The sequence below is a fragment of the Rhinopithecus bieti genome, unplaced genomic scaffold (genome assembly GCF_001698545.2).
Source record: "Rhinopithecus bieti isolate Rb0 unplaced genomic scaffold, ASM169854v2 scaffold_41745, whole genome shotgun sequence".
Classification (NCBI taxonomy): Eukaryota; Metazoa; Chordata; class Mammalia; order Primates; family Cercopithecidae; genus Rhinopithecus; species Rhinopithecus bieti.
The window spans coordinates 49099-70748 of NW_016816918.1; the positions used below are offsets into that span (position 1 = coordinate 49099).

General features: G+C 38.7%; 2 protein-coding genes across 5 annotated transcripts in view; one reads left to right on the plus strand and one right to left on the minus strand.

Annotated features, from left to right (window-relative positions):
* Positions 1-7757, plus strand: part of LOC108517532 (breast cancer type 2 susceptibility protein-like) — a 39227-nt gene extending 31470 nt beyond the window's left edge. The window contains exons 9-11 of the mRNA XM_017855520.1: positions 2576-2820; positions 4761-4907; positions 6019-7757. Of these exons, the coding sequence (XP_017711009.1) occupies positions 2576-2820; positions 4761-4907; positions 6019-6639 (1013 nt within the window). The 3' untranslated portion in view covers positions 6640-7757. The remainder of the gene's footprint in view (positions 1-2575; positions 2821-4760; positions 4908-6018) is intronic.
* Positions 7758-9899: 2142 nt separating this feature from the next.
* N4BP2L1 (NEDD4 binding protein 2 like 1) overlaps positions 9900-21650 on the minus strand; it is a 26889-nt gene continuing 15138 nt past the window's right edge. Inside the window, exons 2-6 of one of the 4 annotated variants that reach the window (XM_017855525.1) lie at positions 16385-16457; positions 15621-15748; positions 15214-15302; positions 12622-12698; positions 9900-11501 (exon numbers count right to left, since the gene is read on the minus strand). In XM_017855525.1, coding sequence (XP_017711014.1) covers positions 11243-11501; positions 12622-12698; positions 15214-15291 — 414 coding nt within the window. In that variant the 5' untranslated portion in view covers positions 15292-15302; positions 15621-15748; positions 16385-16457 and the 3' untranslated portion in view covers positions 9900-11242. Of the gene's footprint in view, positions 11502-11957; positions 12064-12503; positions 12573-12621; positions 12699-15213; positions 15303-15620; positions 15749-16384; positions 16458-21650 lie in introns of all 4 variants that reach the window. The other 3 variants (XM_017855523.1, XM_017855524.1, XM_017855522.1) reach the window with 3 other exon arrangements.

Consider the following 21650-nt stretch of genomic DNA (forward strand, 5'->3'; position numbering starts at 1 on the left):
AAAAAAAAAAAAAAAAGCAGTGTTTAAAATTAAGATCCATTAAATACATTTACTTGTAAAATGAAAAGAAAGAAAAGATGAACCAACACTTGCAATAAGATAAACAAATCCTTATCTGAGAATGACATTTCCATTCCCTATTATTTATAAGGGATACATAATTCTCAGAGTAACAAAAGCAAGAAAGTATAAATAGTAAAATTAAATGCTTAGTGCCTCTTCCACCTCTAGTCCTAGCCTCAGTTCTGTCCTGGTTTATCCCAGGATAGAATAATGGATAGCACCTACCCATCTTTGACTTTAGAATTTTATAACTCTTGGCCAGGCGCGGTGGCTCACACCTGTAATCCCAGCAATTTGGGAGGCCAAGGCAGGCGGATCACTTGAGGCCAGGAGTTCAAGACCAGCCTGGCCAACATGGCTTGAACCCGGGAGGCGGAGGCTGCAGTAACCCACGATTGCACCACTGCACCCCAGCCTGGGCCACAGAGTGATACTCCGTCTCAAAAAAAAATAAAAAAATTTATAACTCTTTTTATTTTGAGCTAATTTCAGACCTTTAAAAAAGTTGCAGAAATAATGGAATTTTCAAATATTCCTCACCTAGCGTCCCCTAATGTTAACATCTTGCATAACTGTAGTACAATTAGAATCAGAAAGTTAATAGTGGTATAATTATTACCCATACTGTAGATGTATTTGAAAAATTATTTGAGTTTAAGGTATTTTACCCTATTTCCCCTTTTTTGTTCTAGGATCCCACATTGCATTTAGTCATTTTTTTCACCTGTATTTTCTACCAATCTTTAACACTTCCTGTCTTATTTTTCATGATCATTATGCTTTTCAATAGGACTGATCAGTTATTTTGTAGCATTCCCCTCAATTTGAGTTCGTCTGATGTTTTCTCATGACTAGGATGAAGTTATGCGTTTCTGGCAAGACTACCACTGAAGTGTGATGTGTCTTTCTCAGTACATCATATCAAGGGGTTAATGATGTTGATCTTAATCACTTGGTTAAGGTGGTATCTGCTGGGTTTCTCTTCTGTAAAATAACTTCCTTTTTCTTTGTGGTTAATAAATATCTTGGGGGAGATTCTTTGAGACTGAATCCTATTTCACATCAAACTTTAGCATTCATCAGTTGATTTTGTTTGCAACAATTATTACTGTGGTATTTGCCTAATTATGATTTTTTTCCCGTTTCTTTCCTTCCACATTAATTGAAATTCATTGGAATTCTATAAGGAAACGCTGTGCCCTTTCCTCTAGTGTACTTATTTCGTTATTTATATCAGTGTGGACTTAAGAACATTTATTTTATTCTGCAGGTTAAAATTTAGTGCCTTCATTATTTTATTGTTTAACTTTTTTTTTAGCTTTGACCATTAGGAGCTTTTTCATATGGACTCCTATGTTCTTTGAACAAGCTTTCTTCACTTTTTGAACACTTCCCTATTTTTTGGCATCATAAGATGTTCCAAGTTCATCTTGTATGTTGCCTGCCCTAGTCTTGGAATCAGCCATTTCTCTTGGCTCCTTTTTTTAGTAGAAAATGGTGTTTAGATCCAAGATCTGGTTGCTAGATATGCTCATTACTTTATTGTGGAGGCATCAGTACTGCCAGGCCCTCTCAGCAGACAGAGGTGGGAAATGTTTGTCTTCCATTTTGGATTCCCTCATTATCTAGTTGGATTTGTTTGTTGATTGGTTTGTTGGGCATGTGAAATATCACTGTGGTTCTAGGAGTCAGACCTGTACAAAACGATATACTTAATGTCACTTCCTCCTCATCCCTGCAGTCCCAATCCTAGTCCTCCTTTTTCCCCCACTCACACGCTGTTCCTTTAGTTTCTGGTTTATCCTTCCTGATTTCTTTTGCTCAACTGAACAGATACATGTATATTTTCTTATATCCCTTCTTCCTTATAAGAAGGGGAACATACTCTAGCCTTTCTTTTGTGCTTTTCTTTTTTAACTCAACACTGTATCCTGGAAATCAGTTCATAGAAATCGTCCTCACTCTTTTTTACAGCTACGTGGTACACCATTGTTTGGATGTACCATAGTTTATCCAACTGTATCCTGTATATGTATAAAAGCTGCTTCCAGTATTTTGTAATTATAGTGTTTCAGTGAGTAACCTTGTTCACAGGTATTTTCATTAATCTTATGTTCATGTGTATTTTACTGTTATTAGAGGTCTATCTTCAGAGTGGGATTGAAATGGGATTACAAGGTGGAAAGGTAAATGCATATGTGACTTTGCTAGGTGTTGCCAAATTTATCTCCGGAAAGCTTGCACAGATCTGTACTCCTGTCAGCAATGTGTGTGTATACCTACTTCCACATGACCTCAGTAAAAGAAGGTGTTGTCATATTGGTGTTGAAATTTTAGCACTGCAAGTAACAGGTCATTTTGGAAAACCTGAGCTTTCACCAAATTCAGCTATTTTGATTTGCTTTTACTATTAGCATATACCAAAATAAATAGGCATATTAGAGGTTCCTTCCTTGCATCTTAAAATTCATCTAACACATCTATAATAACATTTTTTTTTTCTCCATTCTAGGAGTTGCTCCTTTCATCTATTTGTCAGATGAATGTTACAATTTACTGGCAATAAAGTTTTGGATAGATCTTAATGAAGATATTATTAAGCCTCATATGTTAATTGCTGCAAGCAACCTCCAGTGGCGACCAGAATCCAAATCAAGACTTCCTACTTTATTTGCTGGAGATTTTTCTGTGTTTTCTGCTAGTCCAAAAGAGGGCCACTTTCAAGAGACATTCAACAAAATGAAAAATACTGTTGAGGTAAGGTTACTTTTCAGCATTACCACACATTTTGGTATGTTTCTATTTTGACAGTCAAGTATCAAGGAAATAGCTTTTATACAAATTGGATAGTTGAGGTAGTATGTGAGGTAAAGTTTAATCATATATTTATTGCCCATGAACCTCAGGAGATGGGGGAATGGGGAAATGACAGCAACTAGAAAGGGAAGAATGACTTGAAGGGAAATGAGTTAGGAGAATTTGTGAGAAAGATGTTCAGAAATGCAGACTATGTAAGCAAACTGGAAATTGGTTACAAGAATAATATGAGTTATCTGTGGTTTGCAGCAGTTGGCATTGTGGTTAGTTAATAATATGGAGACTACAGGTTTACATTTAAACTCCATATCTAGTGTTTTATACAGATTATATCTCTGATTTGAATTAATCCCAGATAAGAGACACTGAAATTATTTTCCCTAGATCATGTATGCATTTTTTGCTTAAATCTGTATATACATTATATAATATTAGCTGGTGTTTATTGAGTGTTTACTATGTGTCAGACCTTGTTCTAAGCTTCTCATTTCATTCTCCCACAACCCTATGAGGTAGGGAACTGTTTTTCTATTTTATCAGTGAGAAACAGGTTAAATAGCTTGCCTTAGGTCAAATGCCAAGTTAATAAAACTAGGATTCATACTTAGGCCATCGAATGCAGAACCCAAACTAGGAACTGCTATGCAATGCTGCTTCCTAGTAAAATTTGAGATTTCATGAATTGGTAACTAGTGAAGAATACGCAAAAAATAAGCCTCCTAATTCTATAGTTTAATATTTGAAATATGTGTTATTCAGAATTTATATAAAAATATATTTTTAAAGCATTAGAGTAGCTGTATAAAGAAAGCTGTGTTGATATTTTACCTAAAGACTCTATGCATAATGAATAACACTCTGCTATATCTAGTTTCTCAATTAGGGGTGGGAGTTGTAGTCATTATTTACTTCCCATACAGTGTATCTACTACTTACACCACAGATTTTCTTTTTTTTTTTTTGGAGACAAGAGTCTTGCTTTGTCATCCCCAGGCTGGAGTGCAGTAGCACAATCTCAGCTCACTGCAGTCTGCACCTCCTGGGTTCAAGCGATTCTCTTGCCTCACCCTCCCAAGTAGTTGGGACTACAAATATGTGTCACCACGCCCAGCTAATTTTTGTATTTTTAGTAGAGACAGGGTTTCACCATGTTGGGCAGTCTGGTCTCGAACTCCTGGCCTCAAGTGATCTGCCCATCTTGGCTTTCCAAAGTGCTGGGATTACAGGCATGAGCCACTGAGCCCGGCCTACACCCCACATTTTCTCTGAGACATCTTCAAAGGCAGTTTACTAGTCCTGCTGAAGAGACAACTGTCATTTACATAGCATTTTAAAGTTTTACAAAATACTGTCATGAATTAGGTTAAACCATATGAAACTGCTGATATTTGACCAGCTGTGACTTTTCAAACAACAGTTTCATGTAGTTTAACCTATACATTATTTCAATTAATTCTTGGAACAGACGTGAGGTAGGTGAGGCAATTTTCTCTTTTCACTAACCTACGAAGTACCTTTATAGATGTGAGATGATTCCCAGCTATTAAGTAGTAAATAGAGCTGGGACTTGAGCCCCAATCTTCCAGCTTCAATTCAGATCATATGACAGCTTGCTGATTAAACTAGATGACTAAAGAGATCTCTTTCATTCAGACACACATACTTTTTCTCTCTTCCCCTCTCCCTATCAGCTAGATTCCCCTAAATCACTGATACTGGTTTTGTAATTTTGCATTGGCATGTTTGACAATCGGTATCACATTTTTGGGTTTTCATTCTTTTTTGGTCTGAACTTTTCATTTCTGCTTTTAAAGGAAATACTTTCGGAAACAAACGTGGGTTTGCAATTTATAAAGCAACTTTTCTGCTTATTTTCTTAGAATATTGATATACTTTGCAATGAAGCAGAAAACAAGCTTATGCATATACTGCATGCAAATGATCCCAAGTGGTCCACCCCAATTAAAGACTGTACTTCAGAGTCGTACACTGCTCAAATCATTCCTGGTACAGGAAATAAGCTTCTGGTAAGTTAATGTAAAGTCAAGGAATATTATAAGTATTATATATGGAGGCCATCGTATATTCTGTTGTGGACCTAGTAAACATGGTAAAATGTAATTAAACTTAATTAGAAAGTGTTGTTATGTGGTTCCTATAAATATAGGTTATTTAGAAATTTTATTTATTGAAGCAAGATATGAAACTTTGGGTGCAAACTTTCCAAACAGGTGCTTTCATATACATGTGATTGAAAAGTGTTTTTGCCTATTTATTTCACTGTTCCATACAATTAGGGTTGTTTCTAAGCTGTTTCTAAGCTGTTTAAGTGGTTAAATCACAGTAGATGCAAATCAAGCTACAGTCTTTAATATTGGCTAATGGCTGATTCTTAAATAGCTAATACTTGCTAAGGGTATCTATATTAACTCATTTAATCCTCATAACAACCCTATGAGATAAAACCTACGTCCTCACTTAACATTGTCAATAGGTTTTTGGAAACTGATTTTAAGGGAAATGATGTATAACAAAACCATGTATTTTTCTCATCAGTGTTCTAACAAAATGATGTTGAAGGAAATGACATTGCTCGAAGACCTGCTGTATATTGTTTGACTCAAAGTCACAGTTTCCAAGAACCTATCAATGACGTTAAGTGAGGACTTTACTGTATTATCCTCATTTTATAGATGAGGAGACTCATCTATAGAGAGTATAGAGAGAGGTTAAGCAATTGCCTAATAAAGTCACAAAGCTAGAAAAGTAGATATTAGAACCCAGGTAGTGTTTGTTCTTAAGATGGCTTTAAAATGTTTATGTTTGTTTAATCTGTTAATAATAAAAAAGAAAAGATTGAAGCGTAAGTGGTGTCCCCTACCTCCTTTTAATCTTTTACTGTGATTATTCCTCATTTTTCTTTCTTTTAATGTCATTTTATATGCTCTTATGCAAAATTACTTCCATCTAGAATAGGAATAATGTGAATTGAAATCATCTAACCTATTAGCAATTAGGGGAGGGAGATTGTGTGTAATATTTGCATACTTAAATATTTCCAATGAAAAAAGTTACTTCGATTTAGTTTTTTATGTTAGTACGTAATTATGATAGGCTACCTTTTAATTTTTTTATCAGATATCTTCTCCTAATTGTGAGCTATATTATCAAAGTCCTTTATCACTTTGTATGGCCAAAAGGAAGTCTGTTTCCACACCTGTATCAGCCCAGATAACTTCAAAGTCTTGTAAAGGGGAGAAAGAGATTGATGACCCAAAAAACTGCAAAAGGAGAAGAGCCTTGGATTTCTTGAGTAGACTGCCTTTACCTCCACCTGTTAGTCCCATTTGTACATTTGTTTCTCCAGCTGCACAGAAGGCATTTCAGCCACCAAGGAGTTGTGGCACCAAATACGAAACACCCATAAAGAAAAAAGAACTGAATTCTCCTCAGATGACTCCATTTAAAAAATTCAATGAAGTTTCTCTTTTGGAAAGTAATTCAATAGCTGATGAAGAACTTGCATTGATAAATACCCAAGCTCTTTTGTCTGGTTCAACAGGAGAAAAACAATTTATATCTGTCAGTGAATCCACTAGGACTGCTCCCACCAGTTCAAAAGATTGTCTCAGACTGAAAAGACGTTGTACTACATCTCTGATCAAAGAACAGGAGAGTTCCCAGGCCGGTAAAGAAGAATGTGAGAATAATAAGCAGGACACAATTACAACTAAAAAATATAAGCATTTGCAAAGGTGACAATAAATTATTGACGCTTAACCTTTCCAGTTTGTAAGACTGGATCTAATTTCAAACCACACATTAGTACGTACGTTGCACAATGAGAAAAGAAATTAGTTTCAAATTTACCTAAGTGTTTGTGTATCAGATGTTCTTGGCCCGACTCTGTATTGGTATACTTTTGCTTCAGTTGCATATCTTAAAACTAAATGTAATTTATTAACTAATCAAGAAAAACATCTTTGGCCGAGCTCAGTGGCTCATGCCTGTAATCCCAACACTTTGAGAAGCTGAGGTGGGAGGAGTGCTTGAGACCAGGAGTTCAAGACCAGCCTGGGCAACATAGGGAGACCCCCATCTTTACAAAGAAAAAAAAGAGTGGGGGAAAAAAATCTGTAATTCTTTGGATTTTCACTACAAGTATTATTTTACAAGTGAAATAAACATACCATTTTCTTTTAGAGTCTGTCATTAAATGAAATGAGGTCTCTTAGTACAGTTATTTTTATGCAAATAATTCCTTTAGCTACTATTTTAGGGAATTTTTTTTTAAAGGTAACTCACTATGAAATAGTTTTCCTTAACGCACGTGATGAAATAGTTTTCCTTAATGCACGTGTTGGTTCTGCTATAGTTCCATCCTGTTCAAAAGGCAGGATGAATATGATAGAGTGGTGTTTCCTTTTAAGCAATTCCTCATCCTTAAGTCAGCATGATTATAAGAAAAATAGAACCCTCAATGTAACTCTGATTCCTTTTTACTATTCCAGTGTGATCTCTGAAATTAAAACTAAAATTCAAATACTTTAAATCAGAAGATTTCATAGTTTTTTTTTTTTTTTTTCAACAAAATGGTCATCTAAACCAAAACCTGAGAAAGTATCTTGCTTTCAAATTGGCACTGATTCTGCCTGCTTTATTTTTAGCACTATCACAGGACCCAGAGCCTATGCCTTTTTAAACTTTACCACAAAAGCAGATTAGTTCAATTTAAGGTGATACTCTCATTTGTTATTTCTTTTTTTTTTTGGAGATGGAGTCTCACTTTGTCACCCGTGCTAGAGTGCAGTGGCATGATCTTGGCTCACTGCAGCCTCCACCTCCCGGGTTCAAGTAATTCTCCCACCTCAAGCCTCCCGAGTAGCTGGGATTACAGGGACGCACCACCATGCCCAGCTAATTTTTGCATTTTTAGTAGAGACTGCGTTTTACCATGTTCACCAGGCTGGTCTCAAACTCCTGACCTCAGGTGATCCACCTGCCTCAGCCTCCCAAAGTGCTGGGATTATAGGCGTGAGCCACCGCGCACAGCCTTACTTGTTACTTTCTTATGTTTAATAGAGAAAAGGGATAAAGCAGTTCTAACTAGGAGTTAATAGCATGGAGAAGTTCTTAAATCAGATGTTTTAATGCCTTCAATTTATATATAATATCATGTTTTCAAATCTAATTATAAATATGTTTAAAACGAAGAATAAATCTTTTAAAAAATTAACTTGTTTCCTTCCATAACTGTGATCCATGATTTTCCTCTTCTGTAAAAAGCATTAACAAAAGTGTCTATTTTGCTACTCCTTGTAACTTAAGTATTCTGCAAGTCTTATTAATGTGACTTAAGTTTTATTTCTAAAACAGTTTGGTTTTCACATTCTAATTTTGCAGTGATCTACTCTAGACCAAGGAATAAAACTTGGGTTTCAGGAGGACAGGAAAAAATTATAAGAATTTCTCCTTTTCTTTTTTGAATCCTTGGTAAAACTGCTATTGTCTGTTCTCATGTAGGACACCCATTATATTGATAGATATTTAATGCACACACTCTTTTTTATAAGTTATAAATAACATCTAAGCTACATGAACAAAATATGAAGCTTGAGTATATGTGTATATTATCCCCTCAAAAGTGACAATTTAGGCCAGGCGCGGTGGCTCAAGCCTGTAATCCCAGCACTTTGGGAGGCCGAGACGGGCGGATCACGAGGTCAGGAGATCGAGACCATCCTGGCTAATACGGTGAAACCCTGTCTCTACTTAAAATACAAAAAACTAGCCGGGCGACGAGGCGGGCGCCTGTAGTCCCAGCTACTCGGGAGGCTGAGGCAGGAGAATGGCGTAAACCCGGGAGGCGGAGCTTGCAGTGAGCTGAGATCCGGCCACTGCACTCCAGCCTGGATGGCAGAGCAAGACTCCATCTCAAAAAAAAAAAGAAAAAAAAGTGACAATTTAATGAGTATAGAGTCAACATACTGCATTATTAGGGATAATGGTAAAAATTTGTGTTATTTATTCAGCAATCATTTAATGAGATCCTATTGCACATAAAGAGCATTTGTCAGCTTGATGAATGATGCAGACAGTGGACACAATACAAGTCAATACTAGGTGTTCAAAGAGTTATACAAATCAGGAGCCATGGGAGTTGAAAGGAAAAACAGATCATTTCTATAAGGGATAAAGTTGATGGCATTGATCAATTTTTATAGTTTACAAACCAACTATTTCAGGGGCCAGCTAGGAGAAGAAGAGACATTAAATAGGCCAGGAAACTATTCTTTAGAGCTCTATAAAAGTTATATAACCCTAGTGGTCACTCACTTAGCCCAGGTGAGCCCAAAACCCTGAAGCAGGGAGCCAGCCAAGTCAGGAAGGCTTGAATCTGGTCATTTGAACCACTCCTGTGAAATCAAAGGAGGGTAATTTCCACTTTGGGCTCTCTGACATTTCTCCCCTCTACTAGCCCAGATGAGTCAAGCCATCCATATTGAGCTGGTTATGCCACCACCCTATCAACCAAGATACAAGATACCCAGGACCACCTGGGCCTGGAAGATGGGAGCATTATTAAGTGGATCATTAGGAGATTATTGTATGTTATGCTTGGAGATACAGAATTTAGCAAAACTGATAACACCTTAGATCCATTGGTATTTACTATTGTCAACCAAACTTACTCAAAGGAGATACCAGTTTTTAAAATGTTAATGAAGAAAACATTATATATGTGTTGCTGGTAGTCACGGAGATGTTGAGCAGGTTTCAGTAGTGTCAGATAATGTTAAAACAGTCTCATGTACACAGATGAAATATATAAGCAACTAAATTATAAGGTTGCTTTTGTCATTACCTTTATGATCCCTATTTATTAAAAAAAAAAGACTGGTAAATAAGCCTGTGATACAGAAAAACTGGTATCAATTGTTGAGTTTCTTGGCATTTAGGTAATTAAATTTTTTTATTGTTGAATCAAAAAAGATCCAATGACAAATCCATATAAATGTGATACCATTTACAATTTTTAATAACCATAAAAAGCACCATTATATAGGACACTTAAAATAATTTTTCACAGAACATTAGAAAGAAGCTGTTGGCCAACAAGAAGTAGAGCATACGTCCTCTGTGGTCTTGTCTATCGTGATCTCACGCTAAATCTGTATTGTTAGTAGAGACGGGGTTTCACCGTGTTAGCCAGGATGGTCTTGATCTCCTGACCTCGTGATCCGCCCGTCTCGGCCTCCCAAAGTGCTGGGATTACAGGCTTGAGCCACCACGCCCGGCCTCACGCTAAATCTGATTCCAACCTGTCGGAAATTGATTTGGATTCATAAATTCAGCATCAGTATAAGACATTCCAGAGTTACGAGGACTTGATTGTCTTAATGCCACATAAAACATCAACTGCTCATTTTGTAATGAGCATGGCTTTTATATATCCCTGTATGACCTATATCCTGGGGTGCCTAATTTCTTGCACTCCCAAACATTTGAGCTGCCAACTAATTACACATGTTAATAGGCATAATTTTAGAAGTCATTTAGCTATTCCTTTTAAAAGTTAGTGTTTTATGAAGGCAGGCTTATTTTATTTACACTATTAGCACAACAGCCAAAAGTTATTCAGGTTTAATCCTGCTGAATAAAGTAGTAAAAACACAAGGTGTGACTTTAAATAATGACACTGATTTCCCTCAGTAGCTCCTATAGCTATTAAGGATTTGACAGTATTTTTAACAATGATACATCATTAAAATAAAGGAATAACTTCCCAAAGTATCTACTTTGAAGGACATTGTTCCCAGATGTATACTTTCTGGCATATTAACATTAAAGGAAAATCAGTATCATAGAGTCGCACATCTCACATTTTTAGATACATAGATTATCAAAATAGCAATGGTGCTAAAACTTTTCCTGCCCCCCCCCCCCACCACTTTTCTCCACCTTCCCAACTTTCCTGATGGAGATGAATTTCCTGAAAAAATAAATAGATCAGAGAAAATGGTACTGAAGCTTATATATAATATAAACGCTTTATTTCATCTATGAACTTGTGTAAATAATTATGTTCTTGGGTGTGTTCTCAAGTTTTGGTTTCAAATTCTTACCCTAGAGAAAGAGCCTGTTTACTCAAATCTGCAGAATTCCCAGCATCAGACCATGCATATAGAAGCACTTGAACAAATTTTGGTGAAGATAATGAATATAATGACTTTGCTCAGAAACGTTTGAGTTCAGCTATTTAACACTGGAATTGGAGCTCTGACTAAAATGCAACAAAGAATAACAAAAATTGAAGTAGAAACTGACTTCGGAAAATTCTGCATGGCTGTAAGGTAGGCCTCTAATATCCATGGTGACAACCGCCCCTTCTGTTATAGGAGCTCTCATTTGTAAATCCACCATGGGCCCTCCGGTTTGGAAACACTGTGTAGGAATTCCAGTATCTGGCATTGTTGGAAGGCAGTGCATTATTCCTGTCCTGGTTTCTGTTCATTCTGCTTGGTTTTTCTGCATGAAGCACACTGTGAAAGGTAACATCGTGTTCATACCGTTCTTTCATTCGGTGGATTTTTTCTCTTGAGACACCATGAATGTTTCTTCTACATGGAAAAAAGAAATGCATTTAGTTAAGGCAGGATATCACAATGAGTTACTTATATTTCACAAGTCCTCTAGGATTGCAGATATTGCAGTCCCTGTTCTCAGGACTTAGCTGTGGCAAAAGCATAATATCTTGTTCAGCAGTTCTCTTTCAGCCTCCACTCAGGTTTTTCATGCTGCCCTGCACACCCCCAAACCACCCTGAGGCTAGCAAGGAGCTAAAGCTTCAGAAATGCTTTGTTTCTGGTCCTCTCAATTACGTGCTTCAAGACATAAAAGAACACCATGAGATTTTTTTAAAATCATACATTTGCCTGTTAATGTCATGCATATATCTATCATCTATTTATGTTAACCAGTCCCTGATATATACTACTAGGAGATGCTTATTAAAACAATCTTAAATTCTAGTGGGCAGAAGAGTCAACTGGGGATATAGTTAGAAATATAATTACCAGAGATTCCAACTACTGAATGGGGTCCATGAACTCGGATTTTAATAGCCACCTGAGGCAATTCTGATGGAGTAGTCCACCGATCCACTTTGAAGACACTATCTGCCTATTACCATAAGAGGAACCAGCCTTACTCCTAAGAAGTAAATTCTTATCTCACTGGCTATTGTAAGTCAATGACATTATCGAACAATATAGATAGAGAATATCCGAACCCATGCACTCAATCGTTAGTATTATTTGAACATTTATTGCTGTATAAATTAGAAGCAGCATCTAGATCATAAATGAATCGCAGACTGCTCAACATCTGAAGATCTTTATTTAGCCTAAATGCAAAAACACCATTGACATGTGCAGTCCCATGCAGAGAAAGTGCTTTTCAATGTTCGTTGATGAAGAAGCATTTTAGCAGAATGTTAAATGCATCCTTTTAAAGGACCAAGTCCAAGCCAAGATTTAGCATTTAGCATTATATTAGAAAACTGACCCAAAACTAAAGTCTTCACATTAATAATTCCAAAGTTATCAATTTCCAAGAATTACCATTTCTGGCCTGAAAACTACCATGTCCATTTCCAGCCTGAAAAGATTCTTTTGTTCGGTCTGAAATACCTGAAAATAGCAGGATACATAATGAGGAACTAGAAAAACAAAGAAGTACCTTGCTAACTCTTGAACGTTGAATTTCCAGCGAGTGTCAGGTTCTCGGAATATAACTTCATAGTTATTTTCAAGTGCCTGATTTTTCAAAAGTACATAAAACATTGAAGACATAGTATGTATGTTTGGGAATGTTTATGCTGCCATTTAACATTTACTACAAATCTTTTCTAGAATTCCTTTTGTTTTACCAGTAATCCAATGCCTTAATTTATCATAATAAATGCAGTTGTTTCATTCCCATACTTAGCCACTCTCATAATTCTCCATGATAAATTTTGCTCAATTTTATCTAATATGTAGGAAATTTGTAAAGGTTCTTTGTTTTGGATATCTTTAAAAATAGATGACTTGAGCTAGTTTAAAACGTCCTGAACAGCGGTGTGAGCAGTGAACTCAGTGACTTCTCAAAGTCACTTATAGGATTTTTGTAGATTTACTTGTCAGATGTCTTGTCCTAGCCCTCATGCCTTCCTTTAGAAAGTGGGAGTACCATAGGAACATAACTGGTGAAATAAAAAGTGATAGTCACTTACTTTGTATCAACTTCCCTCCAAAAGTAGCTCTCCCCATTATGCAATACGATGTGGGTCAATGCACCAGGCCCCATTTCCTTGAGTTTAGAAAACTATTATAATTTCCTTATAAACATCCAAATATTGTTTGCATTCATAAATTGACTACTACCTTATCTCAAACTGAATTTTCTATTATCACTATAATTTATTGTGTTTATAAAACATAGAGTGGAAAGAGCTAAGCAAAAAGGTTTCCTTTTCATTCTTTACATGGGCACTTCTCAGTTGGGAAGTTTTAAATAACACAACTGGAAACCTCTCATTTTAAGTCTAATGAATAGCTGAGGATGCCTGAAAAGGAGTATACATATCCAGAAGATAAAAAGTAAACTGAGGCCAGGTGCGGTGGCTCACACCTGTAACCCCAGCACTTTGGGAGGCCGAGGCGGGTGAATCACTTTAGCTCAGGAGTTCGAGACCAGCCTGGCCACCACGGCAAATCCCCGTCTCTACTAAAAATACAAATACTAGCCGGGCGTGGTGGCACGTGCCTGTAATCCCAGCTGCTGGGGTGGCTGACACATGAGAATGACTTGAATCTGGGAGGCAGAGGCTGCAGTGAGCTGAGATCGTGCCACTGCACTCCAGCATGGGAGACAGAGCGAGACTCTGTCTCAAAACAAAACAAAAAAGTAAAATGACTTCCCTTAGGCTACTGGTCAGTTAGTCATTAAGTCTTGGTTTTAAGTGATGGCCTCATTCAATTGACTCTTCACGTGCCTGTTCATTTCTCGCCCAAGTAGACTCGACATGAACTGAAGTAACCACAAGTGTGCGGCTCATTCTTCCTTACATTCACCGAAGCCCCACAATCTGGGTGTAAGTGGAACTGATGATGATCGTTAGAGAAAAGCACACCTGTAGGTATGCCAGTTAGCCCCAAATGTAAAAAGAAGCCTAACATCGTGAGCCCAGTCTGGACCTATTCACTTCACAATTAACCAGGTAGGGATTCTGCATGATGCAAGGAGGATACTCCACTGTGCTTCCTGCCCCATTTGTATGGTTCTGGATCCTTTCTCCTTTCTAGACCCAATAGGGAATGAAAACATAATCACAAGAGATGGAATATGTATGAAAAAAGACCAAATAGACTTCACAATTAAAGGATAATGCAGGCATCATGCTGTTCTTTGCTATTCTGACAATGGAGAGCTGAGCTGTTTTATATTTATATTTGCATTCTGTCATCTCAATAAGATTACAATGTTAATCCTAATTGTTTTTATTTTTTAATTTTTAATTTTTTTTTTTTTTTGAGATGGAGTTTCACTCTTGTTGCCCAGGCTGGAGTGCAGTGGCGCAATCTCAGGTCACTGCAACCTCTGCCTACAAGGTTCAAGTGATTCTCCTGCCTCAGCCTCCTGAGTAACTGGGATTACAGGCGCCCGTCACCACACCCGGCTATTTTTTTGGATTTTTAGTAGAGATGGGGTTTCACCATGTTGGCCAGGCTGGTCTTGAACTCCTGGACTCAAGTGATCCGCCTGCCTCGGCCCCCCAAAGTGCTGGGATTACAGGCGTGAGCCACCACGCCTGGCCCTAATCTGTTTTTAAACTAAAATATTCTGTTGCCCTGGAACTCCCAGGCAGCAACAGTACACAGTGTGGAAATCCCCGGCTCACCAGAGGCAGAATGGTCCTGTTGTGACCTGTAACTCCACTAGGAGCGTCATCTAGTTGAGTATTGCTCTGCACATTTCAGTGGGTGCTCCTCTGTATGCCTCGCCTTAGGAAAGTAATTAAGACAGAAAAGTTATCAAGAATTCACACCAAGGACCATTTGCCAAGGACTATTTTTAAATTGTATCCTGAAGTGAGATTAGCATCTCAGCAAACTTCAGCCATTGAACAGCAGAGAAACACTAACATAAAACCTCGTTACCTGCTCCCTGGGAGAACTACTGTTAGCAAATACGAAATCATGGAACATCAGAAAAAGAGGAAAGAACAGATGCTTCAACTTTCTCACAAAATGTCCATAACTGAAAATTCAGAATGATACTTCTTCCTACCATGACTGCATAGGGCTTCATTTCCCAGGCGTGGAGGTTGGTATTATCAATAATAATGGGGGATATGCCATTCCTCATTGCTTTTCTTGCTGCAACACAATGTTACATAACAGTGAACAACATGCAACAATCAGAGGGAAGGGTAAGCGTAATCTCTATTGGTCATTTGTATTACAGGATGCCCTCATCTCCTCATCACACAACTTCACTGCCATCTATTTCAGAGCCCACTATCAATAATTTTCTTTCTCTGGAATCTAAGGAGGTTACGCTCTGGTGTTCTGTTTTGGGGAAAAAAACGGCAGAACTTTCGGTTAAACTCCTTCCATTAAATTTATTCATTCTGCAGCAGCTACAATCTATGTGCACATCAGGGTTTCCCAGGAGTTTGGAAAGGCATTTGTCACCTCTTTTTTGGTTCCATTCATGAGCTTCCTCCAGGAAGTCAGGATTGAACTCATAGGCACCATCTTCCCTGAAGAAAAAATCATCCGTGCTGAAAATCAGGGCCCTGGGAAAGTCATGCTGCAATTGTCTGGAAAGTGGAGAAATTAGAGAGATGTTTTCAATATTATGTATAGTCTCAGTAGAAATAATTTCCTTCCATCTCTAACATTTAGCGGTTGTAATATTGAGACCACCAGGTTTGGAGTTGTTAAAATGCAGCTTTAAAAGAGAGATGTTTATTATGTCTAGAAGGCATTACTCCTTAGCAGGAGGTGGGAGAGGGCTGAGAGGCGGCAGTGTGTGCTGCTGGTCCTTGAAACTAAGGTACAGTCACTGCCGCTGCCTTCTGCAGCAGCAAGGACTGACTCAAGAAGAAACTGAAGCTAAGTTGGGGGCCTGGTGACTGTCTTTCCTCCTGAGCACCAATCCCAGTGCCCATTTCTCTCCAAGGCACCAGTGCCCCCACCCAAGACCTGCCCATGGGTGCCAGACCCCCACGTTGCAGCCCTTCCCTCGGCCCCCTAAACTCTGAGCTGGCCCATTTCCTTGGAGCTCTGTTCTCTGTAAGGACCCATCTGAGAAGCTAGTTCTAGTATGAAATGTGGGTAAGTGATGCATGTGCTCTACTTTATTAGGTAACATATTTATGTTTTAATGATGGCCTGAGCCAAATGGGAGAAAAGCAAAATGGGAGAAGGAAAGCGACAGAGCCACTGTCACCTACCTTCCTACCCTCCACCACTCTGAGCGTAAGTAGGAAATATCACAGCAAAAAGAAACACCACCATGGAGCTCCCCTTTAAAGCAAAACCAAAACAAAATGAATATGCTTATTCAGTGCTGCACAAAAGAACTTCAAAGAGAAGATGTTTCCACTTGAAATCCTCGCTCGTACTATCTTTTGGCAGAAGGTGGATGTCATGCTCTGGAGGAACTGGAGACATCTCTGAGCTTCATTTCCTCATCTGTAAAAACTGAGGACAAACAAACCCAGCCAACAAACAGAAAATATGGTCACGTGGCCATGCTCAGAAGAAGAAGATATTTAAAAATCGGAGGAAAAAACGTTGGAGAATGACAAGGACAGGAAATGCAAAGAGAAAGCAAAGCTATTCAATGTCTTTTTTGTTGTTGGTCTTCTCCATGGAGCAGAATGATCTTTAATTCAGGAAGAATGGAACAAACATGAGGCCTTGGAGCCACAGATGAGTAAGCACTTCAGGTGCCCTGACAGGCTTGGGAGCCTCTGTTTTCTCAACTGTAAAACACAGATAATTATCCCTACCTATTACACAGAGCTTCTAATCAGACAGAAATGAGGCCAGTATGAGAAAACATTTTGTACCCAGTAAGGCACTTTACAGAAGTAAAGTGGTGTTATAATAACCATGAGGCCACATTGACCAACCTAGACTGTTTCTGTGCCACGGTAATACACATTGGAGAGCGCGTGTCAAGCAGCCCTTGAGGTACTGCAGTGAATTAAGAGAGATGAAAGACAAAAGTAAAATGCTTCCATTTTCAACAATGAGTGAATACACATTCCAGAAATGGTAACTAAATAGCTGTCAAAATTCTTCAGAAGCTTGATAGCATTTAAAAAGAAGGCAGCCTAGATCGCTGAAAAAGTAATTCCAAACCAAATGCATTTTTTTAAATGAACTAAACAGTGGCAAACAAGGAAATTCAGTGGACATACTATCTTTGTTTAAACAGGAATCGGACAGTCTCCCTTGATAGCCTTGTGGGGGAAATGCGGCCAGTAGATAATATACTTTAATACCAAAAGAATATTAGTTAATTATCCAACTCATTAAACATTTATTGAGCACCTAACATGTGCCAAGTGCCAGGTGAAGCGTTAAGGTACAGAAAGTAGCTGCTTTCAAGGAATTCATGGCCCAGCCAAAGGAGCCAGCGCAGCGCACAGAGGAAAAAGCTGGCCCAGCAAAGCGCTGAGAGAAAGGGTCCGGAGCCGGGGAAAGGAATGCGAAGGAGTGATGCAAGTTTGACTTAGTCCCTGAGGGATGAGAAAACTGTTGCCTCTTAGGGGAGGGGCTGAGAACACCGGCAGGAAAGAGAGGAGGAAGCGAGTGCCCTAGGGCTTGTTAGGGGAGAAGAGGCTGTAGGGAAAAGCAGAAAGATTCTAAGGGTTAAAAGAAGCAAATGATCTTTGCAACACTGTTTTCAATTCTGACTGCCACACAATTTAAAGAGAAATTTGGCCACCTTGAAGGTGTCCAGAGAAGAGTGACCAGGTACATACAAGGTCCAGAAACCATGTCGGAGGAGCAGAGATCCTCGAAGACAAGCAGAGTGTTTCAGGCAGAACAGATAATAAAAGGGATAAGGTGATAGTTCTCAGACGCTGGGAAGCCTGTTGTGTGGATGCGGGAATGAACTTCTTCTGTGTTGGCAGTTTGGGCTGGGCTCAGGTGGGCCGATCTGCGGGCCTTGCCTGGGGTCCCTGCGGCAGCTGCGTCACCTGACAACGTGGGGCTGGGCACAGTGCCCTAAACAGGGTCCTTCACACGTGTGGTGGTGCTGGCTCTCACTCCGCAGGGCCTGTCATCCCGAAAGAGGCGCACCCAGGCCTCTTCACCGCGGTATCTCAAGAGAGCACGACAAGAAGCTGCTTGCCAGCGCTCCCGCACCTTCTGTTGGTCAAAGCGAGTCACTTTGCCGGCCCACATTGAAGGACGAGGAAAGCAGACTTCTTGATGGAAGGAAGAGCAAAGAAAACGTGGCCACTTTAAATCTAGTACAGATAAAGCCAGTGACACGAAGGGAGGGGTAAGTATAAAGACTTGATGAACCCATGCTCATAGTTTCCATATGAATGTTTGTTATTCCACTTTAAAGATAGGCAAATCGAAAAGTCCAAACCTTAACCTCCGATGCAAACAATTATAGACAGGAAGAACATCTAAGGGTAGCACTGATGCATTTTCAGGTATGTATATTTTATGTTTGTGAACACTGGAGTTTTAAAATGATTTTCATCAATATTATTTAAATAATGAAAGTTGTGTTCAGAGATTAAGTAATAGTGTATAATGTGTTTCCTTTAGCCTCTGTATACTCAGTTAAGCAGCCATGGTAACTGAATCCAAGATTTTTTTTCTCTTTCTGGTCCCAGATTTGATATCCCTTCTACACCTGGTTTCATTTGTTCTCCTATTAAGTCTGCTACTTATCAGTTTTGTTTTGTTGTTTGAACATTTTCAGACTTGAATTTTTCTTTTCATATACATACCCTTATCTGCTCTTGTTTTCCTCTTTGTGGTTTATATTATTGATTGGAAGTTAATACTTTATAATATTTCCTTTAAAAAGACTTTAAGGCATGAGTATCCAATTCACTGTTTGTTTCATGTTTGTTTTATTTGAATCCTATTTCCTTCTAGAAAACAAAAACAGCACATAACACTACTGCCCTTTTAATTACAAAATTTTACCTTAGAGTAAAAGCTAAATGGTTCAGGATCACTATGGGGCAAGAACACCATCTCATCATTTCTTGAGACACATCTGACAGTGGCCTCCATACTCTTCCTAACAAACAGGCAGACAAAATAAGGGTGTTTTCCACCTTTAAGGCTCTCATGGATTTTTTATTTGTTTTTTTTTTTTTTTGGCCTGTATGATCTTCCTGAATGACTTCAAAACTCATTTTATCTTCACCTAAATGTTAAATTAGCACTAGCAGCCATAGTAGTATGTTGAATAGGCAGGACAATAAAAACTCTACTAGCTAAATAAAGAACTGATTAAATAGACAATCCTGAGATTCTCAAACTTAAGTGGAAGCAATAAATACCATTCCATCAGCTTCAGAAGTGATGAGGGTTAAGCCCCAGTTCTATCTTTATGGTGGTCAGGAGCCTCATGCATTAGGGAAATTGAGAGAATGAAAATAAAAGGGAAAAAATAGAAAGGCAATTAATTCCATATAACCTTCACCTGCCACAAACCCCCCTGAAATTCATTTAAAATCACTATTATGAGAGAAACTCAGGGACTAATCTTGATTTCGCAACTTATTCTTTTGTGTAATTCTTTATTTAAGTAATAGAGAACCATAGAGCTATATTTAGATATCTCTTCAGCCAGTCAGTCACTCACTGAGAAAGTCAGACATTGCATGTAATTTTAACTTGACGCCCAGCTTTTTACTAGGGAAATTTTCAAGCTTGCAAAAGTTAGATGGCATAATATACTCAATCCTCATATACACATGACCAGTTAGCGTCATATGGCCAGTCTTCTCTCATGTCTTTCCTATTTCATCCCATCAGTCACTCCATCAGTGTTCAGTCTCCCTGCTTGTCTCATCAATGTTTTCCTCTAGTTGGTTTGTGTGCATCAGGGACCAAACAAGATCCACACATTGTATTTGGTTGCCATGTCCCTTAAGTCTCATTTATCCTATAGTTTACCCTCTCCTCTTGATTTCCACCTGAACTTCTCCCACCACAGCCTTTTAATTAGAAAATATAAAAATCTCTGGAAATGAGTTGAAAAACAGTATAGTGAACACTGCTTACCCTTCATCTATGGTCACCAGATGTTCACATTTTGCCTTATTTTATGTCTCTCCTATATATATTTTTGGAGAACCATATGAAAGTAAATTGCAGGCCGGGCGTGGTGGCTCACCTTTGTAATCCCAGCACTTTGGGAGGCCAAAGCGGATGGATCACTTAAGGTCAGGAGTTTGAGACTAGCCTGGCCAACATGGCAAAATCCCATCCCTACTAAAAATACAAACATTAGCCAGGCTGGTGGCGCACACCTTTAATCCCAGCTACTCGGGAGGCTGAGGCATGAGAATCACTTGAATCTGGGAGGCAGAAATTGCAGTGAGCTGAGACCGTGCCACTACACTCCAGCTCCAGCCTGGGTGACAGAGCAAAACTCTGTCTCAACTGTCTCAAAAAAAAGGTACACTCCATACATCGTGATACTTTATTCCTAAATTCGTTGTCAAGTATCTCTTAAGAATAAGAACAATTCCTTGCATAACCACAATACCGTTATTGCATCTGAAAAATTAAGACAGAGTGCCCTAAGCAGGGTCCTTCACACGTCTGGTGGTGCTGGTTCTCACTCCGCAGGCCTGTCATCCTGAAAGAGCCTGAAAGAGTGATTAATTCATAAGAGCTAATGTTAAGTGTTTATTTTATTTTATTTTTTTATGTATTTATTTATTCAGAGATGGAGTCCCACTCTGTTCCCCAGGCTGGAGTGCAGTGGCACAATCTCGGCTTACTGCAACCTCCACCTCCCGGATTTAAGCAATTCTCTTGCCTCAGCCTCCCAAGAAGGTGGAATTATAGGCACACACCACCATGCCCGGCCAATTTTGTTGTATTTTTAGTAGAGACCGGGTTTTGCCATGTTGGTCAGGCTGGTCTCCAACTCCTGACCTCAGGTGATCCACCTGCCTCGGCCTCCCCAGGTGCTGGGATTACAGGCGTGAGCCACGCTCCTGGCCTAATGTTAGGTTTTTAAATTTAAATTTTTAAAATTTCCCCAATGGTCTAAAGAATATTTTCATAAGTTTCAAGTACTGCATTTGGTTATTATGTCCGGTTAATATCTTTGAATCTAGACCTATCCTCATGCTCTTTTCGTTTCTCTAGTTGGCATGAGAATGTTCTGCATTCTGGGTTTGTGTGGTTGTTTCGTAGTGATTAAACCCAGATTAAATGTTTTCTAGAAGCAAAGTACAAAGGTGATGTTTGTGTACTTCTGATTGCACAAAATGACAGTCTGTCCCACCAGGCTAAGTTCAATGCTAAGTTCCATCATTTGGCTAAAGGGTGGTGTTAGCCAGACCTCTCCACTGGAAAGGAACCTCGCTTCCTTTGTAATATTAAGTAATACGCGGGACAAAACTGTGAGCCCATGTACTGATCCAATTCTCTGTTTCCCTCAGCAATCTTTTTTTTTTCTTTTTTTTTTTTTTTTTTTTTTTTTTTTTTTTT